The 26,271-nt window shown below is 48.5% G+C and overlaps 2 protein-coding genes across 9 annotated transcripts in view; both read left to right on the top strand.

Annotated features, from left to right (window-relative positions):
- Nucleotides 1-17,210, top strand: part of CEP89 (centrosomal protein 89) — a 66,095-nt gene extending 48,885 nt beyond the window's left edge. For 3 of the 8 annotated variants that reach the window (XM_044378875.3, XM_026484278.4, XM_057314312.1), the window contains 5 exons: nt 1,905-2,072; nt 2,730-2,871; nt 6,281-6,370; nt 10,578-10,747; nt 16,908-17,210. In XM_044378875.3, coding sequence (XP_044234810.2) covers nt 1,905-2,072; nt 2,730-2,871; nt 6,281-6,370; nt 10,578-10,747; nt 16,908-17,031 — 694 coding nt within the window. In that variant the 3' untranslated portion in view covers nt 17,032-17,210. The other 5 variants (XM_048223803.2, XM_057314308.1, XM_057314309.1 and 2 more) reach the window with 4 other exon arrangements.
- Nucleotides 17,116-26,271, top strand: part of SLC7A9 (solute carrier family 7 member 9) — a 32,535-nt gene continuing 23,379 nt past the window's right edge. Inside the window, exons 1-2 of the mRNA XM_057314313.1 lie at nt 17,116-17,182; nt 18,038-25,879. The gene's annotated coding sequence lies outside the window, so the exon portion shown is untranslated. The remainder of the gene's footprint in view (nt 17,183-18,037; nt 25,880-26,271) is intronic.

Here is a 26,271-nt window from a genome sequence, read left to right as displayed (position 1 = left end):
TGTTAAAACATGAATTTATCTTTTATATACTTTTTTATATGTGTATTTCACAATTTAAAAAATTTTAAATCATGGCTTTTTACCAAAAGAACTAAATTCAAAAGTGATCAGGACGGGTTTCCTCTGGGGAACCCAAGGGGTAGAATAGGAAACATTTTATTAAAAAACATTTTTTTTGAAGCAACTATTTTGGGGCACCAGGCTGGCTCGGTCAGTGGGGTGTGCGACGATCTCAGGGTTGTGTGTTTGAGCCCCATGTTGGGTGCAGAGATTACTTAAAAATCTATAAAGAAAAAAAGAAAGAAGGAAAGGAAGGAAGGAACTATTTCTCCCACCAGCTATTCACTGTTAACGTTTTTTTTTTTTAACGAATTGTTTTTACCTCTTTGTTTTACCTCTTTGTTTAAAATGAATTGTTTTACCTACTTTGTTACGTAATATTGTTAGAAATACGCCTGAAGTCCTTTTTAACCCACTCTCCTTAGTCCAATATTTATCCCCGGCTTTGTGAAAGGAATCACTACCACAAACTTGGAATTACATTTCCAATCTGTTTTTTATTTCTACATACGTTTCCATAAATGACACACGGCATTTTTTTGGTGTGTCTTAAGTTTATATGAATGAATTCACGCTTTGAGTATCTTGACCTTTTACACTCAAATTTCTCAAGCATCTCTCCATGTTGAAATAGCTCTTAGAGTTTATTCTTTTAGCTTCTGCCTGGTGGTATTTTACTTTACATTTTACTTACCTTAATGGAAGTATAAATAGTTAATGAGTTTGCTCCATCAAGTTGTGCCACAGTAAGATTTCGGGTATGTGTCGTCAGTTTCCCTACATACGTATTTAAAGGTGGCACTTTGGGCCCCGGGGTAAGTGCGTCTTCTAGATCTCGACGTGTTGTTCTCTGAGGTAACCGTGCTGGCCCACCGATGCTTTCCCAACATTCTCCATAGCCCCTAGTTGCTTTTCGTTGTGAACTTTTCTTCAGTGATTGAGTTGATACCAGGTTGAGTCCGTTACTTTGGCAAAACTACATTTAAAGAAAATTCTCAAATCAAAAGACAGTGAAGAAAGAAGATAAATTAAAAATCCCAGTTTCATGGTTTTTATCTAGGTATGTTCTGCACTCTTTGACTAATTAAAACTAGTAAACCAGAAAGTAATGGAAACTATCTGGAAAATCCCTGCTGGGGTGTTCAGGGAGCCAGCCCAGGCCGAAGTCACTGAAAATTGCCTGACAAGTGAGACAGACCCACACACAGGCCACCTGCGCCCATCCGCCGGCCAGCAAGCCTCGGAAGTAAGGCCCACGCGGTACCCAGAGACACCCTCCGCTCAGAACTGGGCAGCCTCTGTGCGCATGACTCTGCCTGTTCAGTTCTGGTTATTACCTGAGAGCTGACCAAGAGAGCCAGTGAAGAAATAACTCCCCTCTCAAGCACCATTTTGCCAGAACTGCGTGTTGAAATTGTATGCCTTCCTTGTTCTTTTGTTGCTGTTATCATAAAAACATAGAATTACTTTTAGTATGACATAGAATTCGGTCTAGCATTAGGATTTGGGGGAGGCAGTTATAACTATGTAAATCAATGAAGTGGTCTTAAGTTCTTTCTGGAAGGAATATAGGGTACAAATAAGTATATCTATACAAAGGCATAAGCAACAGTTATGAGCAGGAAAAAGCATTAGATCGTTATCCTCAAAAAATTGTGTGCCCAGCCCCCGGGAGTTCCATCCCAGGCCCTTGGGGGTGAGGAGATGAGCAGCGTTTCCACGGGGGGCCTTCCACAGACCCCCACGGGCTGGCGGGCTGGGCTGCCCCTTGCTTGTCTGGCAGCGGCTGCCTGGTGTTGGCTTCGGTGTGCCAGATCCAAGCCTGTGATGTTTTTGCCTGCTAGCCGGCTGCAGGAGGAAGAGGAGAACGGAGGTGCCGAGATGGAAGAGTTGTTGGGGAAGTTGGCACTGCTGCAAGTGCAGAAGCAGAGCCTGCTCGTAGAGAAGAACAGTCTGGCAGCGAAAAACCAAGCGCTGGGAGCCGAACTGGACAGGGCCCAGAAAATAAATAGGTTTTTATCTATTTTTTCTTAAGCTAGTTTGGTTTTTTTGTTTTGGGGGGTGGGTTTTTTTGTTTTTTTGTTTTTTGTTTTTTTTTAGTATTAGAAAGAGAAAATTAAATCTTCTGTTTTGTTTTCTTTGTCTTTTCTTTTTCTAATATTGGCCGTAAAATGGAAAAGGATCATTGAGATTACTGGGTATCAAAAGTACGGTAAAGGCTGTCTGTTGACCAGCATTAGCCAACATTTCTCAAGTTTATAGTTCAATATAGTTGATAGTCACAATGATGACCCTAAGACTCTGGAAGTCCTAGAAGTTCTTTCCTACACGTTTCCCAAAAGTTGGCTTTGGGGTAACTGGATTCCTTTTTCAAAACCATCTTTTAGAACACGATCCCAAAAATGAATGGAATAATACATAAATAGCCTATTAATTGCCTTAAGCATTTTGTGATTCCTGTTGACTTGGCTTGGAGTCGATAATTATGCTTCACTTAAATTTAAACCCATTTACCTCTTCTCACCCTGAAACTTAATAGAAGATTTAGGTTGGCGAAGAATACATTTAAATGCTAACATACTTGCTATTTTGACGATGCAGATTTTCACTATGTCCCAGCCATTCAGGCTAATGAGTTTTTTGTTCCACCATTTGGGGAAACTCTCTAGGAGGTCTCAAAAGAGAATTGATGTTCTCAAAAAGCAAGTGGAAAAAGCCATGGAGAACGAAATGTCCGCTCACCAGTACCTGGCAAATCTTGTTGGCCTGGCCGAGAATGTAACCCAGGAACGCGACAATCTTAAGTATTTGGTAAGCTCCCTCACTTTCTTCGAGTACACTGAAAATTAATATGCAAACGTAATTTTAAGAGCATTTTCTTGGGGCAGCTGGGTGGCTCAGTCGGTTGAGCATCCGACTCTTGATTTCGGCACAGGTCATGATCTCGGGGTCCTGGGATCGAGCCCCGAGTCAGGCTCCACGCTCAGTGGGGAGTCCGCTCGAGATTCACTCTCTCCTTCTCCCTTTGCCCCACACCCCCGCTCTCTCTCCCTGTCTCTCTCTCTAAAATAAATTTTTTTAAGAGCATTTTCATTACAAAATTATCCATAAAAAGCTTCATCTTTTTAAGTTTTAACTACACATTTTCAGATTCTCCAAAATGTTAGCTTTGAACCATGGAGAAAAAACATTTTTGAAAGACAAATAACCCAGACTTTTAAATAATGGTAAATGAAATTTTAGAAGGTAAACTAATGGAATTAGTCCATTTAACCAAATAGAGCAGTGGTCGTCAGGTGTTTATTACCCATGCATCTTCATATTCTGTCCGTAAAGCTAACTCAGTGTGTTTCCTGTCTGAAGATGAACCAGAGCCATAGGCAGGTTAAATAGAGTTCAGCCCATGTTGCTTCTGGCAGCCCTAGTCCCAAGGACAGAACCAAGGGGATCATCGCTGGGCCTAGATGACGGAGCACTGCCCCGCCAGCAGGAGCGATGCCACCGACATGATTCTTGGCATTTCCACACTGATTTTATTTTATTTTTTTTAAACAGTTTAATCCTCACGTTTCTCTTTTTTTTATGATTTTATTTATTTGAGAGAGAGAGCAAGCACGAGCGGAGGGGCGGGGGGGCAAAGGGAGAAGCAGACTCGTCCCTGAGCAGGGAGCCCAATGTGGGGCTCAATCCCAGGACCCTGTGTTCATGACCTGAGCCGAAGGCAGACACTCAACTGACAACCACCCAGGCGCCCCTTCCACAATGAGTTTAAAAGGTGTCAGCCATAGGGCTGCGCAGTGAAAGAAGACAGACTCTGCCAAGCTGGACGCAGTAGAAAAGCCCGATAGAATTTGCCACAAAATAGGAGTTATGTAACGATATCTCCAAGTGGTGAAATTACAAGCAATTAAAAAGCAGTCTTCTTGCTTACTTGCACTTTATGATTTTTCAGCTTTGAGCCTCTGTTGCTATTTCCATACATTTATACGTTTGTCTAAGCAATGTTGCAAATCTCTGGTAGCATAGGATTAGAAGTAATAACGGAGTGCTTGTCATGACGGAGGAGAGCAGAGGACCTCCTGGGACAGTTGGAAATTGGCACACTTGGAGTCACTCAGCCCTTCTCCCAGATGATGGTGTGGGGAGTCTGTCAGGATTTGGCGCAGGCTTATTCACATCTGCTAGGAAGACTTTAAGCTCCTCCATAGGAAAGTGGACATAGGCTTTTAGCTATTGTTTACCTAAGAGGAAATATAAATAGCACACAGCTCGTGGGGGGAAATGTGCCCCTTATTGTAATAAAAGATGCTAATTAAACCAATGTTGAGACACCATTCTGTACTTACAAGTTCACCACAAAAAAAAAAATTTTTTTTTTAACGATAATAGTTGTTGGCAGGAGTGTGGTTACATGTTACTGGTGATCTCTAAGTCCTTCCCGGGTCTTTTAGAAGCAATGTGACTCAGACACAGCGTGGTAGGAGACTAAGGCTGCACCCCCCCTCCCCTGGCAGCCCCCCTCCTGGGAGGTCACCACCCTAACCTGTGCCGGACTCGGGTGCTCTCTGTAGCAGTGCCGAGCACCCTTGTCCCCTTCTGCCGTGCCTGCTGGGCTTACCCATGGGAATGGCAAGAGTGCAAAGCAGAGGCTTGCTCAAAAATGGGACGTGCCAAACGGCTCATTCGTCTAAGCAGACATTCATGGGCACCCCGCTGCCACGTGTCAGTACCACTGTAAGCGCGAGGCCCGTTTGTTTGCAGGGCAGCGCACGCGGGCTCCCCCAGGAGGCAGGCCCTGTACCTCCCATGTGGGCCGGTGAGCTCCCAGGTTTCCACGATGAAATTGAGATCCTCCCCAACCCTCAACACTCTCTCTTAGGCCCACCCCTCGTATTTGTGGGCCCAGGATGGGAATATAAATGGGAGCCATATACTATTTGTCCAAATACTTAGAAGTTAGAAATTAAGCCAACAATCTGTCAATGAAATGTGTTCTCTCCTCCTGCCTTGACCTTTGTTGTTATGGCCTGTAAGTGAGGCTCGGGTTCAGAATCCTTAGACCCCTCAGATGTGGGGGAGCTGCTTTCATTCCACCTTACCTCTGCCCACCACAAGGGACTTCTGTGTGTATACTGACACTGCTGTTCCCTTGCCCCTGCAAGCTCCTTGCACCCGGGAGCCCCAAGGTCAGCCCCTCTAGCTGGGGTCCAGCGGTAGTACTGGCTGCCTCTGCCCTGCCCTGGGACTATGGGCCAAGCATCCCAACCTTACCCTGTCCTGGTCTCCTAGACCTTAATTTATTGAAAGTGGCATCTTAATTTTTTTTTTTTAAGATTTTATTTATTTGTCAGAGAGAGTGCACAAGCAGGGAAAGCGGCAGGCAGAGGGAGAAGCAGCCTCCCCCCTGAGCAGGGAGCCCGATGCGGGGCTCAATCCCAGGACCCTGGGATCATGACCTGAGCCAAAGGCAGACACTTAACCAACTGAGCCACCCAGGTATCCCAAAAGTGCCATCTTAATTTCTAATCCCACCATTAGGATGGGTTTTCTGTGTGACTTATGGCAAGTTATTTAACTTCCTGTGTCTTATTTTTCCTTTCTGAAGGAAATCAAGTGAAATCAAATTGTCTTCCTGGCCTGCCTTAGAAGGAATGCTCATCTTTGCTTTTTTAATTTTAGCATTTGAAAAAATTTACAGTGTGTAGCAATTCATGTCCCACGTGGCTATTAATCTAAATCATTTAGCTTCAAATGACATCCCTCTTGGATGTGACGCCGTCACATTTGGCTTGGTGAATGGCATTGTGCGTTCACGTTATCCTTAATTTTGTAATTACCCAAGTAGTCGAGCTAAAAGTTTATTTGCATCTTGGCACGTATTCCTTGGATACGATTGAAGGAATGCTGTCTTCCAGAGGAAGAGAGAAGTGTGCTGGAAGTCCTTACAACACATTCCCCTTGGTTGGGGGGCTCCATCTTCTGATGGTGCCCAGGAGGGGCACCCGGCCTGCTGTTCTGGGTTCTCACCCCTCCTCAGCTACTGGCCCAAGTTCTGTCCACCTCTCTCACACAGGAGTGGGAGGCAGGCAGGGTGGTGGGCCGCACGAGTGGCAGAATGGAGATTATGTATCAGGAGTAATGTTCTTGGCAGAAGAATTGCTATTTTAATTTTTCCGTTAAACTCAGAGCCCCTTATTTTTCTTTTCACTTTTCTCCTGAGGCTAAATGTTTAGAAAGTGAGAAGCATGGAGTTCTCAACAAAATCATGAAAGGCAGTATTCGTTTGGGAAGGTTAGAAGAAAAAGTCGAGGTAAGTGGCCGTTAGCCTCAGAGGTTTCTGTTTTCAAACGGAAGCAGCGGCTTGCAGCGTCAGACTTCCGCGTTTAAGAAAGTGACTCATGGTGCGTGCGTGTGTCACTCGTCATCCTCAGGGTGAAGCGGTATTGCTTAGAGCACCAATCCGCGCATTAAACAAACCGGTTTACCTGCACGATAAGATACCATGCGGCTGTTTGAAAGAAAATTTTAAAAAAGCTATGGAAAAGTCTCCGGCCTCTATCCTGAAGTTAATGTGCAGGCTTTATGCTCAAGTCCAGCATTCTTTGGTTCAGCTGCGGATCAGGCTTGACCCTTTCCTCTCTAGCTTAATCCTAATTGCACCCTCTGGTTTCTCTGCCCAAGAAAACTGTTGTCAGGGTACCAACTCTCCTCCCCTAGGCCACCTCCCTCACCTGACCTCCAACCTCCCCGACATCTGCTGGCCTCCGCACCTGCGTGCACAGCCTCACCAGCCAGACGGACTTCTCCGGAGCAGGAGCAGGGGTGCGGGCAGGCTAGAGGCCTGGGGGGAGGCAGGGAACCTGTGGGTTTTAAAGGGGAAGGTCTGTGAGAGCATGTAGCTCTAGGGTGGCGAGTAAGATCTAGGACCTCTGCCGGAGGATGATTAAAAGGGCCTGACACGTGGAGAAATTGATCGATGATATTTATGTGCTGGGAAATTAACAAACTAAGACACGAAACATCAGCTGGCTCTGTGTACATAAGTGTGTTGCTGGGTGAGCAGCAGGTGTATGTATGTATGTAAATATATCATGACTTTGTTTTAGGGAATATAAGTCCGAAATTATTTATTTTTTAAAAGTGAAATAAAATTCAACTTCTAATTGCTCAGACCTAATGCAAAGTATAGACTTTGCCCCCCGATGTTTCCTGAATATTGCCCAAATAACACAAACACCAGGTTTTTGGAAGCCACATAGCTGTTCATCATGGTTTTCAAGTGGTACAGACAGGGATGCTCGCTGAGGGGCTTTCTGGTTTCCAGTAAGATCTGCCACACGCAACATCCCTGAGCTGTCCTTACCCTGTTCTGGAATCTGCCTGGATCTGGGCCTTCCCAAGGGAAGAGCACCTCTCTCGAACTGGCCTACCCACCAGCACATCACTATTCGCACTGATAATGGGCAGTGGTCTTTGAGGTGAGGGATGTTCCCACCACAGGTCCGGGGAACTCACTCCTCCTGTGGGCCAGAGCTGCTCCAGTCCTGTTCCCAAATATGGGCTTTTAGGCGTGGTGCCTAAAGGGTTGCTTTGCTAAAAGGAAAGTTGAAAATGCTGCGTGCGTCCTCCGCCCAGAACTCAGGGCAACGTACCCTGTGGCTTCAGGTGGTAGGAATGATTTAATTTAACCAGATAGCTTTTGGAGTTGTGTCGGCTTCTAAAATGTCATTAGAGAGTCCTAGCAGACATCGTAGTTTTCTGGGAATTTTATTTCCGACAGTTTTAAAGTCAGTGAGGATATGGTTAAGTTTAATCTTCAAGTACACTTAGTTGTTACAATCTAGGTAGGATAAAGAAAAAGAAATCCATATGTAGACAGGGGCACCTGGGTGGCTCGGTTGAGCATCCAACTCTTGGTTTCAACTCAGGTTGTTATCTTGGGGTCATGGGATCAAGCCCCGCATCAGGCTCCACGCTCAGTGCAGAGTCTGCTTGTCCCTCTCCCTCTGCTCCCCCCAGCTATCTCTCTCTCAAATAAATAAATAAATAAATAAAATCGGAAGGGAGAGAAGGGGAGAGAGAGAGAGAGAGAGAGAAACAAGAAAACAAACCCCACTTCTCCACAGCAATACTGAATGCCAGAGAGCAGTTCAATGCCTTCTATAAATATTCGAGGAAAGAGTATGAGACAAGGATGTTTCCATCCAACCAAGCTACTCTTCAGACAGTTTTGACCATGTAAGAACTCCGGGTACTTTTTCCATAAATTTCACCTGAAGATTAATCAACTTGAGTTCAGCCAATCAAGAAACAATTGGGCAAATTTCCGAAAAGTACTGGTAGTGAGCAAAGGATATATTTAACTGGGAAAAGACTTCAGCGAAGCAGGGATGAGGCTGATGGAATAAAAGGTGCATGTTTTCTGACAATGTGGAATGAAGACAAGGAAGGACAAACTGACAGGTCAAGGAGGTAGGAAAGTAGAAAGTAGAACAAACCAGCTGACTGCGTCCTATGTCATAACTAAGAGTTCAAAGGATATCATTTCAAGCAAAAAAATCAAGTAGGAAAGCTTTAGCATATTTAAGTAGGGCAAGAAAAGGTTGTTGTGAGCTAACATTATGTTGCTTTTGATAAATGAGAGGCCTAAGGACATGTAATACAAAGGCATGAGAATAGAAGTCACCACGATAATCAAGAGAGATCCATTCCTGATTATTAGTATTACAACAGTGAAAAGACGAGAGAAAACGGACTACATTAAGGTCTTTAAAAATGTATGTGGATAAAACAAAATAACGAAATTGAGACCAAATACAAATGAGCCTAATTCACACATTAAAAGAAAACAGATTGATAATGAAACAAACGGAATTCCGTGATAGAGCCAGAGACAGTCTGAACAAAGTGCCTCAGAAAGCTGAAGAGTGAAAGAGTGAGTGAAGATAATCCAGATTTATGCAGACAAAGAAAGCAAAGTTGCAGCCTTTACATGTGCTGAGATAGAGTTCAGGCCAAAAGCACTAAATGAACCAAAAAAGGGAGGAGCCTTCATAATGTTAAAGACTGCGATTAATAGTATATAAGAGCCGGGAATATCTCTGCACTAAATAAACACAGCACATCTATAAACTATAGGACATACAAAGGGAAATAGAAACAGTAATAATAGGAGCTTTAATCTTCTCTTGGTCCAAGACAGATCAAGAGATTAAACAAAAGTAACTAGGGATAGAGAAGATTTAACAACCTAATCTATAAGGTTTGTGTGTGTGTGTGTGTGTGTGTGTGTGTGTGTGTGTAAAGATTGGTTGTAGATTAGCTCGAAAAATAACCCCTAGAGTAGAAATAAGGCACATTTGATGATGATTAATAAACAATCAGAAAGCAAAAAAAAAAAAAAAAAATTCTTTTACCTGGAAATGTAAAAACTATGAGGTAAACCAATTGTTTGGTCAGAGGGAACGTAAAATTGTCAGTTTCTAAACAGAACTGATACACCAGTTAGAATGGCAAAGATTAAGGCAGGAAACAACAAATGTTGACGAGGATGTGGAGAAAGGGGAACCCTCTTACACTGTTGGTGGGAATGCAGGCTGGTGCAGCCGCTCTGGAAAACAGTGTGGAGGTCCCTCAAGACATTAAAAATAGAGCTACCCTGTGACCCAGCAATTGTGCTACCAGGTATTTACCCCAAAGGTACAGATGTACTGAAAAGAAGGGGCACCTGCACCCCAATGTTCATAGCAGCAACGTCCACAATAGTCAAACTATGGAAAGAGCTGAGATGTCCATCGACAGACGAATGGATAAAGAAGACGTGGTCCATGTATACAAAGGAATATGACTCAGCCATCAGAAAGGACGAATACCTACCATTTGCATCGACGTGGATGGAACTGGAGGGATTACGCTAAGTGAACTAAGTCAAGCAGAGAAAGACAGTTACCATATGGTTTCACTCCTATGCGGAACATAAGGAATAGCATGGGGGGGGCCAGAGTGGAAGGGAGGGAAAACCGAATGGGGAGAAATCAGAGAGGGAGACAAACCATGAGAGACTCTGGACTTCTAAATGGAATGGAATCTGTGTCAGGTACAAATTAGAAGCTATGTAACACCGGCTTTAGAAATGCTCAGAGGGAAGTCATACCTTAAATACTATCCAGTGAAAATGTTGAAGGAAAATAAAGGAACCAGGCCTTTGTCTCTGTCCTCTGTTTACCAAGAGAGTGTGACAGACCTTGCCAGGTTGGTCTGTTTTTATTTGTAGCATATAAAAAACTAGGCCTGACGCAAATTAGAAATTTGGTTTTATTATACTTGACAGTTGTTTGTTTGTTTGTTTGTTTACTTTCTATGACTTTTATGATCCAGACTTGCCCTCCCAGATCAGACTTATGCACGGTTTACTCACCACGGGCTCTGATCACCCAAGTGGGGAGGGTACGCATCCGGGAAGCCATCCCCTGGGCCGCGGGCAGCATCCCCTCGCTCACACAGGGCCTCCCCCCCAGGGGTACAAGAAGCAGGCGGCACTGAAAGTGGATGACATGAGTCACCGGCTGATGGAGCAGGAGGAAGACTTCGCTAGCCGGACCGCCCAGTACCGGCAGGAGATGCGGCACCTGCACCGGCTGCTGCAGGACAAGCACGATATCCTGGAGCAGGCTCTGCAGCAGAAGAGGTGGGGCCGCCCCAGCCCCGTACCCTATGCTTAGTCCTGAACGTTTGCTAGAACTTTCCAGTAAACCCCCCCCCCGGACCCGTTTGTTTATTGTTTACATTGAAGCTTTATCTGAATGTAATATCGGTCTTGATTCCGATTTGCTCATTTTCTTTTTAAATTTTCCCCCCAGTCATTGACAGACAGGATTGCGTAAGGTTAAGGTGTATACCATGATGATTTGATACATGTGTGTCTTGTGAAATGATTACCACCGTTCGTTAACACCTCCCTCATCTCACCGAATCCCATTCTGTTGTGATGCTGGTGGCGGTGGTGGCGGTTACGGTGGAAACATTGAGGATCTGCTCTCTTAGCAACTTTCAAGTATACAACACCGTGTTGTCAACACAGTCACCATGCCATGCTCCTCGGGTTTCTTAATCCTCCCGTAGAACTCCCCGTCGTTTGAATACTGGACTTCCTAAATCAATCCAGGCCTCTAATTGTCCTTCCCTCTTCTCTCCTCTCTTTGATGCTTTCGTTTTATTCCATTTTCTTTTTTTTTTTTTTTTAAGATTTTATTTATTTGACAGAGATAGAGACAGCCAGCGAGAGAGGGAACACAAGCAGGGGGAGTGGGAGAGGAAGAAGCAGGCTCACAGCGGAGGAGCCTGATGTGGGGCTCGATCCCACAACTCCGGGATCACGCCCTGAGCCGAAGGCAGACGCTTAACTGCTGTGCCACCCAGGCGCCCCATGTTTTATTCCATTTTCTTGGGAGATTTTTAATTTTTGATTCAATGTCTTCTTTCTGCTTTTCCTTTTTTTCATTTCTGAGGATTTTAAAATCTCCGATCGTTCCCTTCTCGTAAGATCAGAATCGTCAAGATGGTGGGTGTATCATGCTCTTTGTGCACGTAAGGTACTAACTCAGTGGCACTTTACCCTCTATACACACGCTAGAGGAAGTCTGTTAAAAACATCGGGGAATGTCGCGTGCTCCGTGAAGGTGAACGTGGTGGTCCCTCGCATTGTTTTGGTTTTATACTCAAGTCTCCTTTTCATAACGGCTGTGCTGTCTTTGACAGACGGGAATAGAAAGGGATGCACGCAGAAGAATCGTAATACACTCACGGGATTCCGTCAGGTTGTAGGCGGGTCCGTGTATTTGATGTCACGCAGAATGCAGGTATCTGTTTGTTGTCCATCAGCCAGATGCTGCTTTTTTTTTCTTTAAAGATTTTATTTATTTGTCAGAGAGAGAGAGAGCACTGAGCAGGGGGCCCGACGCGGGACTCCGTCCCAGAACCCTGGGGTCATGACCCGAGCCGAAGGCAGACGCTTAGCCAACGGAGCCACGCAGTCGCCCCAGCCAGATGTTTCTTAAATGCAAGGGAGGATGAAGTCCTATCGATCATGGCTAGCATGGTTTCTGTAGTCACAGAAGTTCTTACCACCATAAACAGCTACTTTGTAAAAAGTTGGGCCAATACCAAATTTCTTGCCGGATAGGTTTAGAATCACAACAATAAAATGGCATTTTGTTTTTCACTTTTCCCTTATTCCACTAACTGCCCTTAAATGGTTGGAAAGTTATGCATTCTATTTCTGTACTTTCAATGGTTACCCTTAAAATTTTACCATGGAAATTTAACGTTAAAAAATCTAAATTTAGGGGCGCCTGGGTGGCTCAGTTGGTTGAGCGACCAACTCTTGATTTCAGCTCAGGTCTTGTTCTCAGGGTTGTGAGTTCAAGTCCTGCATTGGTCTTAAAAAAAAAAATCTAAATTGAATCAACATCTCTACATTTTGTCCCCCCAGTGCAAGATCTAATACCCTTATCCAATTCTTTCCCCCCTCAGTTTATATGAGATCATCGTCTAGTGTCATTAGGTAGATAAAAGTGAAAAACAAAGATCTCTTTTATATCATTATCTTTAGCCCCCAGATTAAGTGTTATTAGTTTCTATATAGTTCTTCGTTTTGATTTACCCATAGGTACCAATTTCTTCACTTACTGATTGTATAAACAAGACAACAGGCCCCAAATGGACTTCATGTATGCTAGTCCCACATCACCAAACCAAGACTTGGCTTAATTACAGTTTCGGCGCTTCCAGAAAGGGAATCGTAAACTAGTCAGTCAAGAACTGACTGGTCTGTGCTGCTTAGGTCATATGCCTGGGAGACCCCTGCCATCCCTAAAGGAGAGTAACTTTGCAATAAGCAACCCACTTTTGCTGAGTATAGCTTCCTTGTTCCTGCTCCCTTCTGCCTATAGAAGTCTTTCATTTTATACAGCTCCTTGGAGCTCCTTTCTCTCTGCTAGGTGGGATGCTGCCTGATCCAAGTCGAGTTTTGCTCAAACTCTTAAAAATTTTCTTATGTCCTCAGTTTATCTTTTAACATATTCTCTCTTGCATCTCAGACCTTATTTCTCAGATTAGTTTCCTTCTTTCTAAAATACATCATTTAGAAGTTTCCTTAGTAAGAGTGTGTTGGGAGTAAGCTTTCTTAGTTTCTGTTTACCTGAAAACGTCTGCATTTTTCCTTCATCCTTCTAAGGTAATTTTTGCTGGCTACAGAATTTTACTTTGACAGTCTGTTTCTCTCAGCATAGTCTATCTTCTCTGTTTGAGAAGTCTGTTTTGACAAATCAAAAGACAAGTCTCTGACAAACCTTTTGTCATTTTGTAAAATAATTGACATGGGGCACTTGGGTGGCTCATTCGGTTAAGTGTCCAGCTCTTAATCTCATTTCAGGTCTTGATCTCAGGTCGTGAGTTCAAGCCCTGCATTGGGCTCCATGCTGGTTGTGGAGCCTACTTAAAAAGAAAAAAAAAAATTTAAATCACAGGAACAGTGTAGTGTAGCCTACAATAAATAAGTAAATAACCAACCATCTTTTTCCTTGACTCTTAAGTTCTCTATCTCTGGAGCACCTGGGTGGCTCAGTCGGTTAAGCATCCGACTCTTGATTTTGGCTCAGGTCATGATCTCAGGGTGGTGAGACTGAGCCCCGCGTTGGGCTCTGTGCTCAGTGCAGAGTCTGCTTGAGATTCTCTCCCTCTCTCTTTGCCCCTCCCCCTGCTGTACACCCTTTGTCTCTCTAAAATAAATAAATAAATACAATCTTTTTTTTTTTTTAAAGATCTCCTCTGTCTCTTGTATTCTGTAATTTCATTGGTATGTGTTTAACTGTAAGCTTCTTTTTACTTATCTACTTGATGTAAATTATTCTCTATATTTGTGATTTTTGTGTCTTTCATTAGTCTAGAAAATTCTCATCTCTTAAAATAAGCCATTATCTCTTAAAATAAATGGTTTCCCCTTCTTTCTAAATGTCCTTCTGTAACTCAGATTAAATGTACATTACCCTACCGAATCCTCCATGTGCCTTATCTTTTAAATTTTCCATCTTTTTGTTTTTCTGGTCCACATTCTGGGTAATTTCTTCTGCTCAGTATTCCTGTTTACTAATTCTCTCTTCATCTGTGTCCAACGTACTGTTTAACCCAGCCACTGAGTTTTTTATTTCAACAACAGTGTGTTTCATTTTCAGTTCTGCTTGGTTCTTTTGAAAATCTGTGTAGTCGTTTTTAAAATAAATTCTTAGTCTTTGCTTATTTTATTTTATTTTATTTTTTTTTTTAAAGATTTTATTTATTTATTTGACAGAGAGACAGCCAGCGAGAGAGGGAACACAAGCAGGGGGAGTGGGAGAGGGAGAAGCAGGCTCCCAGTGGAGGAGCCTGATGTGGGGCTAGATCCCAGAACGCCAGGATCACGCCCTGAGCCGAAGGCAGACGCTTAACGACTGCGCTACCCAGGCGCCCCCCAGTCTTTGCTTATTTTAAATACATCTTTTATTTCTTTTAACATTTCATTTCTAATTTTTTCAGTATCTGAAAGTTTAAAGTTGGTTTTTTTGACTCTTTCTCTATGTGGCTTATTTCTTTCTATGTACAGTAACTTTTTAACTATGAACGCATGTATTGTTGAATTTAATCTGTGGAAACCTGACATTCTGCATTAAGGATGTTTTTTTCTAGAGAAGATTTACATTTGCTTTTCTTTGGTGCTAGAGAATATTTCCAACCTGGAGCTACTTTAATTTCTTTTTTTTTAAAGGTTTTATTTATTTATTCGACAGAGATAGAGACAGCCAGCGAGAGAGGGAACACAAGCAGGGGGAGTGGGAGAGGAAGAAGCAGGCTCATAGCGGAAGAGCCTGATGTGGGGCTTGATCCCATAACGCCGGGATCACGGCCTGAGCCGAAGGCAGACACTTAACCGCTGTGCCACCCAGGCGCCCCGGAGCTACTTTAATTTCATTATTAATTTTTAAAATAGGCTATAGTAATGTTTTTTAGAAAACATACAAAAAGACTTTCAAAATGTCCACAATGCTATTATTACATTTATAATGTATAACTCCTTAATATCCTGTATTTTTCTGTACTGCATTCAGAGTGATTTCCTCTGCTCTGTAGTACAGTTTGCTAATTCTCTCTTCAGCTGTGTCCAGTGTACTGTTTAACCCATCCGTTGAGCTTTTTCCCTAATTGTCTCTAAAATGGCTTTTCACTCTTGGTTCACTCCACACAGGTCCTGGGGATGCCCAGTCATGGGGAACGATGTAGCTTGAAATTCCAGATCTATTTGAGAGCAAGCTGGTGGCTACAGCCCCCTAGGAGACACTTAGCCTCTCAGAGCATTTTTGTTTTTTTGTTTTTTTGTTTTTTTTTAAATGGGCAGGTTTTCTGCCCAGCCATGCTTTCTTTGAGGGCCTTCATGTGCCTCCACTTACCTGCCCAAGTGAGGAACACATAGTTCAGAGTGTTTCTAGGAAGAAGGGGAGAAATGTGGATAAAAGCCAGCCCTGAGGTTTTCTATCATACCCGGTTTGCATGGGCCCAGCACCCAGTCTCCATTCTACAGAAATGTGGGTTTCTGGCACGGGCTTTGGTCCTCAAAGCAATAAGCAATGCCAACACTCTATTCCCTCCCTGTGTGCTTTCAGTTTCGTTTTTATTTTTTTCTGCCCTTGGAGATTTCCTATTCTTGTTTTGAGTTCAGCCATACATGTCTCATGATAGCTGGAATTTATCAAACATCTAGGTGTTTTGTGCCAGAAAACAGAAATTTGGGAATTTTTAAAACAGTTTAATTACATAGCACCCAACATCCAGTAGGCATTAGGGGGGCTTAGAAGGAAGCCACAGTTCACAAGAGAAGTGATGCTGGACAAGTGGGCATGTCGCTGGCCTCCCTGAATCTCATTGTGCTCCTCCTGAAACAGCAATGCTCAGTCCACTTGGTGGTCCAGTTTCTAGCATATTCCATAACCACCCGGCCATGTCTGTGAAGGAGCTGGCCTCCCCACTGTGTCCTTCTGCATGAGACCTACTCTTCCCCCCCCACATACCCTCCAGGCTGAGGCTGGTCTTTCTATCCCCCTCACTCTCCGCTGGGGTCCACCATCCTGTGAGGTGGTAGCTGGTACCCTGGTCCATTCCCCCAGCAGACCACAGTCCTGTGAGGACACGGATACCTTGTCGGCCCAGTTTCCTCAGCACTCCACGTGGTACCCTTTCCTTTACTCATGCACCTTGGTTCCCTCTGAACGCTCATTCCTAGCGTGTGGTCTATCTAGGCCAGTCTTTTCTGTGTCCTCAGTTATGAGCCCCACTCCGCACAGTCCCGTCCTCACCCCCAGACTAACTGTTTATGTCCGGACCCCTCATTGGCTCCGCAGATGGGTGTCATGAGAGGTGCCTGATGTTGGCCAGGTCACAGCGGGGACAGGTAGAGGGGACGCAGGAGAGGCTTGCGGGGTTCATGCTGTGTGGGCGGCCACGGCCGGGCCATTGTGCTGTAGGTCAGCCACTGCGGGTGCTGTATTTTATTCTTCTACATGTTAATTCTATAGCGAACAAAGGTCCGAAATAAAGGAAAAGGCAAAACTCAATATTTTTTCTATTTCTAGGGCACCTCAGCGTCTCATTCCACCCTGGGAGTCTTTGCCTCAGAACCCAAGCACCGTGGGCTCTGTTCTCTTGACATGAAGCGTTCTTTCCTTTGAGTTCTTGCTACTTTAGGAATTGTAAGGGCTCTATAAATATCTTTCTCATTGTGCTCTTCTGAACTCTTCCTTTTTTGTGTGTATTTCTCTCAGAGAAACGGAAGGCGAGCTCGAGGTGGTTTGGCAGTCTACCTCCAGGGAAAACCAAAGAATGCGGGAGCTGCTGCAGGCCGCGCTGGCGAGGCCCGGTGTGTGGGACGGCACCGGGGAGGCGTGAGGGCGGCCGCGGCTCCGGCTACCGTGACGTGACGCGACGCCACCTCCTGCCACCTGTCGCGGCCCGGAGCGCTGCCTCGCGCAGGACAGGGGGGCACCAGGGAAGGGCAACTCCCGCCTCCCCCCGCAGCGGTTCTCCTCGTCAGGGCAAGGTAGAAATAAACTGTCTCAGGCGCTTAACCCGTTCTTTTTTTTTTTTTTTTTTTTTTTGCTTTATTTGACGAATACAATGCTGAGCTATATTTTTGCCAGGCTCTGTGAGACCCATTGCTCAGGGTGACAGGTGGCCTGAGGAGCTGGCCTGCCTCTGGGCGTCTAGATCCGCAGCCGGGAGAGTGGCGCAGGGAACAGGTCGGGGGCTGGCGCGCTCAGGCGTCGGGGTCGGTGGATGAGGTCAGTGGGATGTGTCCAGTGTGACACTGTCATTCACTCTGGGTGCTGTTCTAGCATGTGGTGAAAGACGGGTCCTAGCACTCACACCCCAGTAAGTTACACAAAATCTGCTCTGCCCTGTCCGCCTGCCCTTCTTTAACCTTCTGGAAAGGCAGTTTTTCTGGGGCCACATAGTACCAGATGGGGTCTCTGCCCCAGTGCCACCATCCAGAAGGATGCCAGGGGCCAGGCTTCTGCTCCTCTCTGCCACCTCCTCAGGCAGGTGACCCCAGCTTCTTGGGTCCATCCCCTGGCACTTCCTGGTGGCAGTGCCAGCCACCTAGGCTGCTTGTCCTTGGCATGCTGGGAGAACGAGGGACATCAGGCTGCACGGGACCCCGGGAGCGGTGTGGAGGGCAGAATCCCGGAGCGCAGACTCTCCCAGGCCCCTCCCAGCGCACACCTGCCTCGGGGCACGTGCGCCCAGGCCGGCCCTGGTCCCTGGTTGGGTGCAAAAGTTACACGTCTGAGCTCTGATTGCTAGTTGGCAGTTGAGACAGAAGATCACAGTTGTTCTACGTTTTATTCAACTTGTTCAACAGTTCAGCGATTCGAATTTATTTTCGTTTTACCAGAGGCAGGGCGACTCACCGGGATTTCAAACTCCCTCTCATCCCCCTTGGAGGTGACCTAGCAAACAGCTTTGATGTTACTTCCAGGGAGCCCAGCAGCTCTCCGGCAGTGTGTAAACAGGCTGCAAGGCCCCAGCGCCCCGTGAGTCTCGCACCTTCCAGACCTATGCTTGGAGGGTGGCTTGTCGTGGGAGCCCTGCTGTTGTCACGCGTAGAGGGTGTCACTCCTGGCTCTGTCCCACCTTCTAGGAGAACGTTTTGTTCCCTGGAGAAGTGAGTGTTTGCACATTTCTGCTTTAAGTTTATTACACGGTACAAACATACTTGGCAAGTTTGGTGACCCCTGGACCTCGTCATGGCCAGGCAGGGGTGGGCTTGTGCAGCACCTGGGCTCTTCCAGCCTCCTGCTGGGTGCTGTCAGCACGTGGCAGGTGGGCTCAGAGTCCAGGGTGCGAAGGAGGGCCAGGCAGGCAAAGCAGCGAGACACGTGGCAGTTGAGGGGCCCAGGGACTGAACTTCGATGCTTCGTGGGGGAACTGGAATGCCCTGGGCCTTGCCGGATGGGCAGGGTTTCAGGAGCTGGAGAAGGGCAGAGAGGGCTGTGTGGGTCGGAGCAGGAGGGGTGTTTGGGCTGGAGGTTGGGGTGGGCAGGGAGGCCAGACTGGCCCCGGGAAAGCCCGGAGTGCTGGGAGGGGCTCCCATTCTACTTCATCGTGCAGGTGCCAATCGGGGCAGGAGCCGGGGCCATTCCTGCTTGGTCCTGGGGAGCCTGTATATGGCTCTAGAATGGTCCTGATTGGGCCAGCAGTTATAAAACCAGCCCCAGGGACTCAAATGAGCCCTGCCGCCTTTGGTATTAGCAAAATGTCGTCTGGGGGAATTCTGGACCGGGTGCAGAGAGGCCGGAGACCAGCGGGGATGTGGGTGTGAGTTTGGGGTGACGGCAGGCCAGGAGTTGCCCTCCGTTTCCTGGTCGATCTGTGCAGAGGGCCACAGGGCTCGTCAAGCTCTGAGAAGAATGGGAGAGGCCGTCCTTTCCCGGCAGCTTCACTCTGTGGAGATCAGTGTGTCCTCCAACTCTGAGGAGAGGAGAAAATCCCCAATTGTATTTCTTTCAGTGCAGTTTGTTTTATGGCAAATATACATGGAGTGCTTATCCCTCCGCTTGGTGTCGAGAACAATAGCAGTGACGAAGGCAGACCTAATTACAGAGCACGCTAGGTGCTTGGAAGGAAACAGGACAGAAACAATGGCCCCATCACCTTCACGGCTGCCGTGGGAGCTACAGGGTGAACCCGTGCAGAACATTCCAAAACCTCATTGCACGGAAGCACGGTCATGATCTTATCCTTCAAAACAAAACATGGTATTTTCCAGGAGTTCTCTTTTCCTCCCATCTCCCAACGTCCTGTCCCGCTCTCTGGCAGGAAACTCACCTGATCAGTGTCTGTGTGCTCGGCTGGCTCCTTTGGCTCCGAAGTCCCAGGTGATGGTTCGGGCTGGGCCGTGCAGTCCAGCCGCTCCGCAAGGAAGTGCGCCCGGGCTCTGGGACGGGCCGCTCTCTGCCCGCAGGAAGGCGAGCCAGGGACTCAGAACCACGTAAGGGATGTCATTTCTCTGGGGAGCGTGAACGAGTCGGGAGGAGGGACGTTTCTGAAGGGCTGTGGGTAGGAGGTAGCGTTTCAGTGGGTGTTAAATGGGGAGTTGGATTTCCCCAGAGGAAAAGTCTGTAAAGACGAGGACTCAGTAGGTGCGGACGTACTTAGGGAAGATGAGGTCAGACTGGAGGGGGTAGGGTTGGTCTTTCATGCCACATGACTGGTGCCCTTAAAAAGAACAACTGTGTGAGGACAGAGACACCCAGGGAGGACGCCGCGGGACAGCAGTCAGTGTTGGAGAGATGCAGCTGCCGGCCAAGGACACCCGGGTGTGCCGGCGACCCCAGAAGCCAGAAGGAGGCCATGAAGGACCCCGTCCCCAGGTTTCAGAGGGAGCACGGCCCATGTCCACACCTGGATTCGGACTTCTGGCCTCCAGAACCGAGGTGATAGATCTGTTGGTTTTAGAGCCAAAAGAGAAGAAAACAGGACAGGTCCCCAGAGCCGTGGGTTTCCAGAGCCAGCAGGGTCTCCGCGCAGTGACAGGAAAACTTGTGTGTGTGCGGAGCACAAGGGGGTGAGAACGCACCTTTTCAACCAGATACATTTTAAAAGGTAACCTAAGGATAGATCAAGGACTTCTGATAAAAATCTCGCCCCCAATTGAGATGTGCTACAAACATAAACCATACCCCAGGTTCCGAAGACTCACAGAAAAGAACCATGTGAAGTGTCTCACCAATGAATTCTTGTACTGGTTATATGTCGAGAGAACATTTCGGATGTATTGGGTGGAATAAAACCTACTGTGAAAATGGATGATTTCACCGGTTTTGGTTTTGGTTTCTACTTTTTTAAAAAATGTGGCCACTGGAAAAATTTACGTATATAACTCACTTCCCTTGGACTCACTTCCCTTGGACAGTTGTGTGTGGGCCTAAGTGGGAAAGGCACACTAAGCTACATAGCTCAGGACTTTGGGTCAGGGAAAGATTGCTTTTTTTTTTTTTTTTAAGATTTTATTTATTAGAATGTGGGGGAGGGACAGAGAGACTCTCCAGCAGGCTCCCCGCTGAGCGTAGAGCCCGACAACAGGCTCCATCTCGAGACCCTGACATTATGACCTGAGCTGAAACCAAGAGTCAACACGACACCCGACTGAGCCACCCAGACGCCCGCAGGGAAGGATTTCTTAAAGCAGACCCGGAGAGCACCGATCCCAGAGGAAGGTATCACATCTGACAGCACCGCCGGTGAAGATCTCCTCGCCTGGGTGCAAGGACAAGCCCCACGGAGTGCGGAGCGGCTCTCACCGCTCACGGAGGCCTTCGGGCCAGAAAGCATGAAGGAGGCCAGGAAGCAGAAGACCGCCCAAGAGAAGACGGGGAGAGGCGCGGACAGGCATTCGGAGGGAGTAACCTCAGTAAGGACGTGAAGAGGAGTCGGAAACCACCACGACACCCGTTCAACCCGCCACAAATGCTGAAGCGTCCGACAAGCCAACCGAGCCAGTTCGAGAAACAGTATGAGCGTGGTCAGAGTAGCCCGTCCACGCAGCCCCCACACAGAAACACCCACAATGCCCTCGAGGCGGGGACGGGGGGCCCCCGGCCGAACGAGGCACCCACGTCGACAGGAGCCCTCCCCGTGCTGTTGGACCAACACAGCGGGTCTCAGCACGGTCCAGTGTGGATGCGCTCGTGTCGTGCTCAGAACCACGCAGGCCGGGCAGTGTGTTCTCTGGGGACGGACGTGGGTGGTGAAGGCCAGAGAAAGTCACGGGTGGAAAACGCAGCTCCTGCTGCCTCAGGGGGCACGGCTGGGGGCTCGGGCTCAGTCTGTGCCTGGGCATTTATTGTTTTTAAAACATAACCTTTTTTGTACGTGCACTGAAAGACTGAGTTGGAATTTGCATAATGAAAGAATTCCAGTAAAGTTTTGGAGAAGTGAATGGGCGGGTAAGACTGCAGAGGGAGGGCAATTTCGGAGCTGTGTGGCTGCACGGCAGTGGGAGAAGCGGGTGGCGCTGAGGACTCAGGCCCCGCTGGGAGCCCTGGAGGGTGCTGTCTGTCTCTGGGGAAATGAAAGGGAGGGTGGACGCTGGGACAGTCCCTCGGCTGTGGTCCCAGGAGGGAAGGTGGAGGGGTTCCAAACTCTGGAAGCAGAAGGGGGAACGCAGGGGGAGGAGGGAGGCTTTGAGAGGCTTGGGGACCATGAAGGCACTTTCACTGGGGACACCCAGGGCCGCCCGCCCCGCTTGGCCTGCTGTGTGCCTCTCCCCAGTAAAAGTCCCAGAAGCTGAGTGACCCCCACCCCCGCCAGGTGGGCAAGGAGGGGAGCAGGCAAGGGCGTGAATGACACAGGCCACGGAGGGCAGCGGACAGCAAGGGAAACCCCTGCCCCTGGGATTCCCCTGCTCGGATGCAGCCAGTTCCTCCTCTCCTAGCTGTTTCTTCTGGAATTACCTCCGTCATTCTTAACGAAAAGCTTGCCCATTTAGTCCCCTCACCAAGCCCTGCATTGCACCTGGCCTCGATAGCCCTGGCCAGGAAGGGGGCTCTGCGTTCAGTCCCGCCTCTGGGGCTCTCCTTGGGGCACGGGAAGAAAGAGGCCAGGCTGGTTGCCCACTCCATGGTGTGGGGCAGTCTGTGACCCAGGCTCGGTTCCACCCTCCCCTCTCTGTCCTGGGTTTGGGGCACCCACAGAGTGGGGCCCTCCTGAGGTTCTGCAGGGACCCTGCCTGCTGCTTGGTGGGGGATGTTTCTTGTGCGTGGGACCGTCACCTGGTGTGGCTCCCAGGGGTGCATGTGTCCTCTGGTGGAAGATGATGACAGGATGTACTGGGACAAGCAGATGAGTGGGTGAGCTCCTGTGTGGGAAGAAAATGCTTCTGTGAAGAAGGGCCTTCCTATTCCAGCAAGAATGTTTTAGGTGAAGGAGTGAGAGGAGCTAGGAGGGAAAGGCCCCTGGCTCTCTGGCTTGTCCCTGGCCTCAAGCAGCCACCTGTGACTCGCACTGGCCCCGTGGTACCCAGGATGCACGCAGGGTTTGCACAGTAGAACCAGCGAAACCAGGGCAGGAGCTGAAGCAAGGAGAGAAATGTGTGGATTCCAGAGATTGGAGACTGGACCCTGGGGTGAGCCAGAGCCTGCAAGCCTCCACCCAGAGTGAGTAAGCGAGTTCGAGGGGTGGGGGCAGGTGCGCGGAGAGGGAGCAGTTCCCGGCAGCCAGGGCTTGTGAACTGTCTGTCAAGGATCCACTTCCCTCAGAACAGAGGTGACTGTCACCTCCTTGATTCCTCGAGCCGCTGGGCTCGGTGGGTGGGGGTTACCTCCCTCCAGGGGGACACACACGTCTAGGTAGTCCTAGATGTAAAGTCTGGGTCACTGTGGGCAACCTCTCTTTCTACACAGGCTTCCCATCGCAGCAGAGACCCCCGCAGTGTCCCACATCTAAACGAGAAACCGCTCCTGGACCCCACACTCTCCGCAGCCCATCTCCATGGAGAGCCTGAGCCCCGGCTCGCTGCTCCCCTCCAGCCTGGCTGCTGTGAGTGTTTGTCCAGCAGTCTGCGTGGGGACGCGTTTTCGTTCTGTTTGGGTGAATACCTGGGGCTGGATTTGCTGCATCACGGGGGCACGTGTACGTTTAACCGTGGAACCTATCTCAGGCACATGAGGACAGATACTGCGTGGCTCCACTCACACGATGTACTTAGTCCCACTCAGAGACAGAAAGTAGGATCTGGGATGAAGGAGCCAGCAGAGAGTCAGTGTTTAAAGGGACGAGTGAATTGCTGTGTTAATTGTTTTATGGCGAGACTGTAAATCCCTGACAACGTAAAGACACTGCACCTTCCACTGACTCTTTACAAGTTCTTCTGCCCGGAATCCAGGTAGTAGGTGAGCGCCGGGCTATACAGTCCTTGCGGTCCCGCCAAGGCTCTGAACCATTACCAGCCGCAGCGGGAAGGAATCTTGACCACGTGAACTTCGGAACCGAAGAAAGTCCGTCAACCCCAAGGCCCGTCTGGAACAAGTCTGAGCCTTAAAGGCAGGTCCAGCATCTGTGTGAGGGTTTGACCCTCCCTCTGAGGAGGAAGGTGAAGCAGAGGACGAGACAGCAAGAGGCTGTGCAGAAATGCATTCACGGACGTTACAGGAGGAGGAACCCAAATACATACCACACAGAAAGGATAAAATGCAGACGGTGTTCCTAAAAGGTTGCAGGCACCTTTGCAATGGGAAAAAACACAGTTTGAAAATGAAGATCAAGAGCTTTAGCTGAAACGTAAGAAATAAGAGAGTTGTACTAAAAAAAATCTGCAACTTCCCAGGAAACGCGCTCCGAGAGGGAACAGGCTGCAGTGGGGCAAAACTCAGGCCTGTGCTGGAAGGGCCGAGGCTCGCGGAGCCAAAGGTCTCCTCGAATCGCAGCGGAGGTAGAGGGGTTAAATCCAGATGATTTTCCCTGAGGGTGGAAAAAGATTTAGGCTAACTGGCTGAACACTTTCTCTGCCAGGGAAAAACAAAAAAGAAGCTACAGCTTTATGAAAGGAAGTGCTCACGAGGGGACGCCAGAATTCCCTGGAGTGTATTTCTGACCCTTAACAAAGGAGCCACATGCCCAGATGTTCCAAACTCAGCACTTGGCGGAGACCCCAGGAGACCAGGGCATCCACGGAAGTTTAAGGCTAACATTCGGTGACCCCTACTGTTGGGGGGGTGCAAGTGCTGGGCCCACTTACAGATTCGGATCTGGAAGCCTGGGGAGAGGCTGAGTCACCTGCAATCACAGGGCTGGCTCCCGACGACACCCTCCCACCCACCTCCCAGCCCTGCCCTCCTCACGTGATTTCTTTTAGAACAGGAGCCCTTTGGAGGCAACTTTGACCGAGGGAAGATTCTGCGGTGTTTTGCAGATATCAGCCACACCAGCAACTACAGTTTGAGTGCTGCCGTGTTGGCAAAGACTTGAGGAATGACACAAACAAACCTGAGAGCAGGTCCTGTCTGGGACAGCAGGTCCTGCCCCTGCAGGGCCTCTGGCCTCCAGCTCAGGGCGGATGAGCCCACTGGGGAGCAGTGTGCTCAGAGCCCTGGGCATGGTGGGCAGGGGAGCACTGACTCTGAGACAGTGAGGGTCCCCACGTTCTCCAGATGGCTTTAAGAGACAACCCTGAGAAATCCACCCACCCCAAAGTGCCCCCAGTGCCACCACCTGTGGCTTGCCCCGGCTCTTTCCTGTGACCTTTGATCTCTTTTGGCTATCTGAGATGCTGTCGGATTTATCCCAGTGCAAAACGCCCCACGCCCGGAGGAGGTGGTTATGATAACAGTACAATGCTCCCTGCCCGGGGTTCTCCATCCAGAGAAAGAACTTATCTGAGACAAGGGATTAGAGCTGCCACCTGAGTCAGCCTTCCTGGGAAGGGTGGATCCTTCCCCAGCCCCTCTGAGCACATCCGGAGCTCTGGGTTGGGGGGTCGGAGCTCTGTGGCCTTCGCATACTTTGTTATCTCTGGGGCCTCAGTTTCCCCATCAGGTAAGGGAGAGTGTGCAACCCCTTTTCTGCCCCACAGTCAGGTGAGTGCAGACAGGGCTACAGGGAGAGCAGAACCGCCAAACGGAACTGCCTGGGGCGGGAGTGGCAGGTGGAGGGAGCAGGCGCCGAGCTCTGCCAAACTCTTCTGCACGCACGGTGCTGCTGGCACCCAGTCACTGCCCAAGGGGAGCGGGAAAGACTTGCTCACCCTCCTGCAGGCTCGGCCAGAGCCAGGTAGGACGAAGACACCCGCCCTGACCTGCCAGTTCCCTGTGCATCGGCTCCTCTTTGCGCAGCCTGCCTGGGGCTGTAAATCTAGCCTGTTAACCCAATAAAAGAGCTGGTTCCAAAGTTTATCCCCTCTGATGCCAGTTCTTAGAGGGGATTTCCCTGACAGGGTGTAACTGATGGGGAATCTTGTTAAGGAAAAACCAATGATGAACAACACGAAAACACCGGTGCATAGAAATTGGCTTGCCCGCCCTCCCCTCTGTGTGCGCTGGATCCAAGCTTCGTTGCTGGAAGACAAAAGAAAGAAAAAAAAAAAAAGAAAAAGTGTTTAATAATTACCTTTGTTGACCTCTGTACCTTCTGGCTTCCTCCACTCCTGGGCACAAGACATGGCCATTCCTGGGCGCGACCGTGCAGCCGTGCAGACGCAGCGCGCCGGCAGCTCCCCGGACTGCGCGAGGGCAAGAAGCAGGTAAGGCCGAAGGGCGATGGAAAGGTTCTGCACTCTCCCGGCCAGGGCCCGAGAAGGACTTTATTTAGAGAAAGGGTCCAGGAAATGACCCCAACCAGCTCAGTCTGGAGCAGATTCTCCCCAGCATCTCATGGCTGGTGTCACTTGGGGCAGAAGCATCCCGGCTACGGGTCTGTCCCGCACCAGGCACCTTCATCCTGGGAAGTGATCATGGGGAAAGGATTCCTTCCTAGGGCTTGATTCCACCAAGGATCTCCCAGGATGTTTAAAAATACTTCTTTTTACATTTTGAAAAAAAAAAAAGGAGGTAGAATGATGGGCGTTTCATTCCTGGGGAGCAGGAGCTGAAATCTCGGGCCTGGGGGTGGCTGCGGGCGGGCGGCAGGGAAAAT

Source organism: Ursus arctos, unplaced genomic scaffold (genome assembly GCF_023065955.2).
Source record: "Ursus arctos isolate Adak ecotype North America unplaced genomic scaffold, UrsArc2.0 scaffold_19, whole genome shotgun sequence".
NCBI classification, from domain to species: domain Eukaryota; kingdom Metazoa; phylum Chordata; class Mammalia; order Carnivora; family Ursidae; genus Ursus; species Ursus arctos.
The sequence above is the reverse complement of the archived record's forward strand: the minus strand, read 5'-3'. Positions and strand labels throughout refer to the sequence as shown.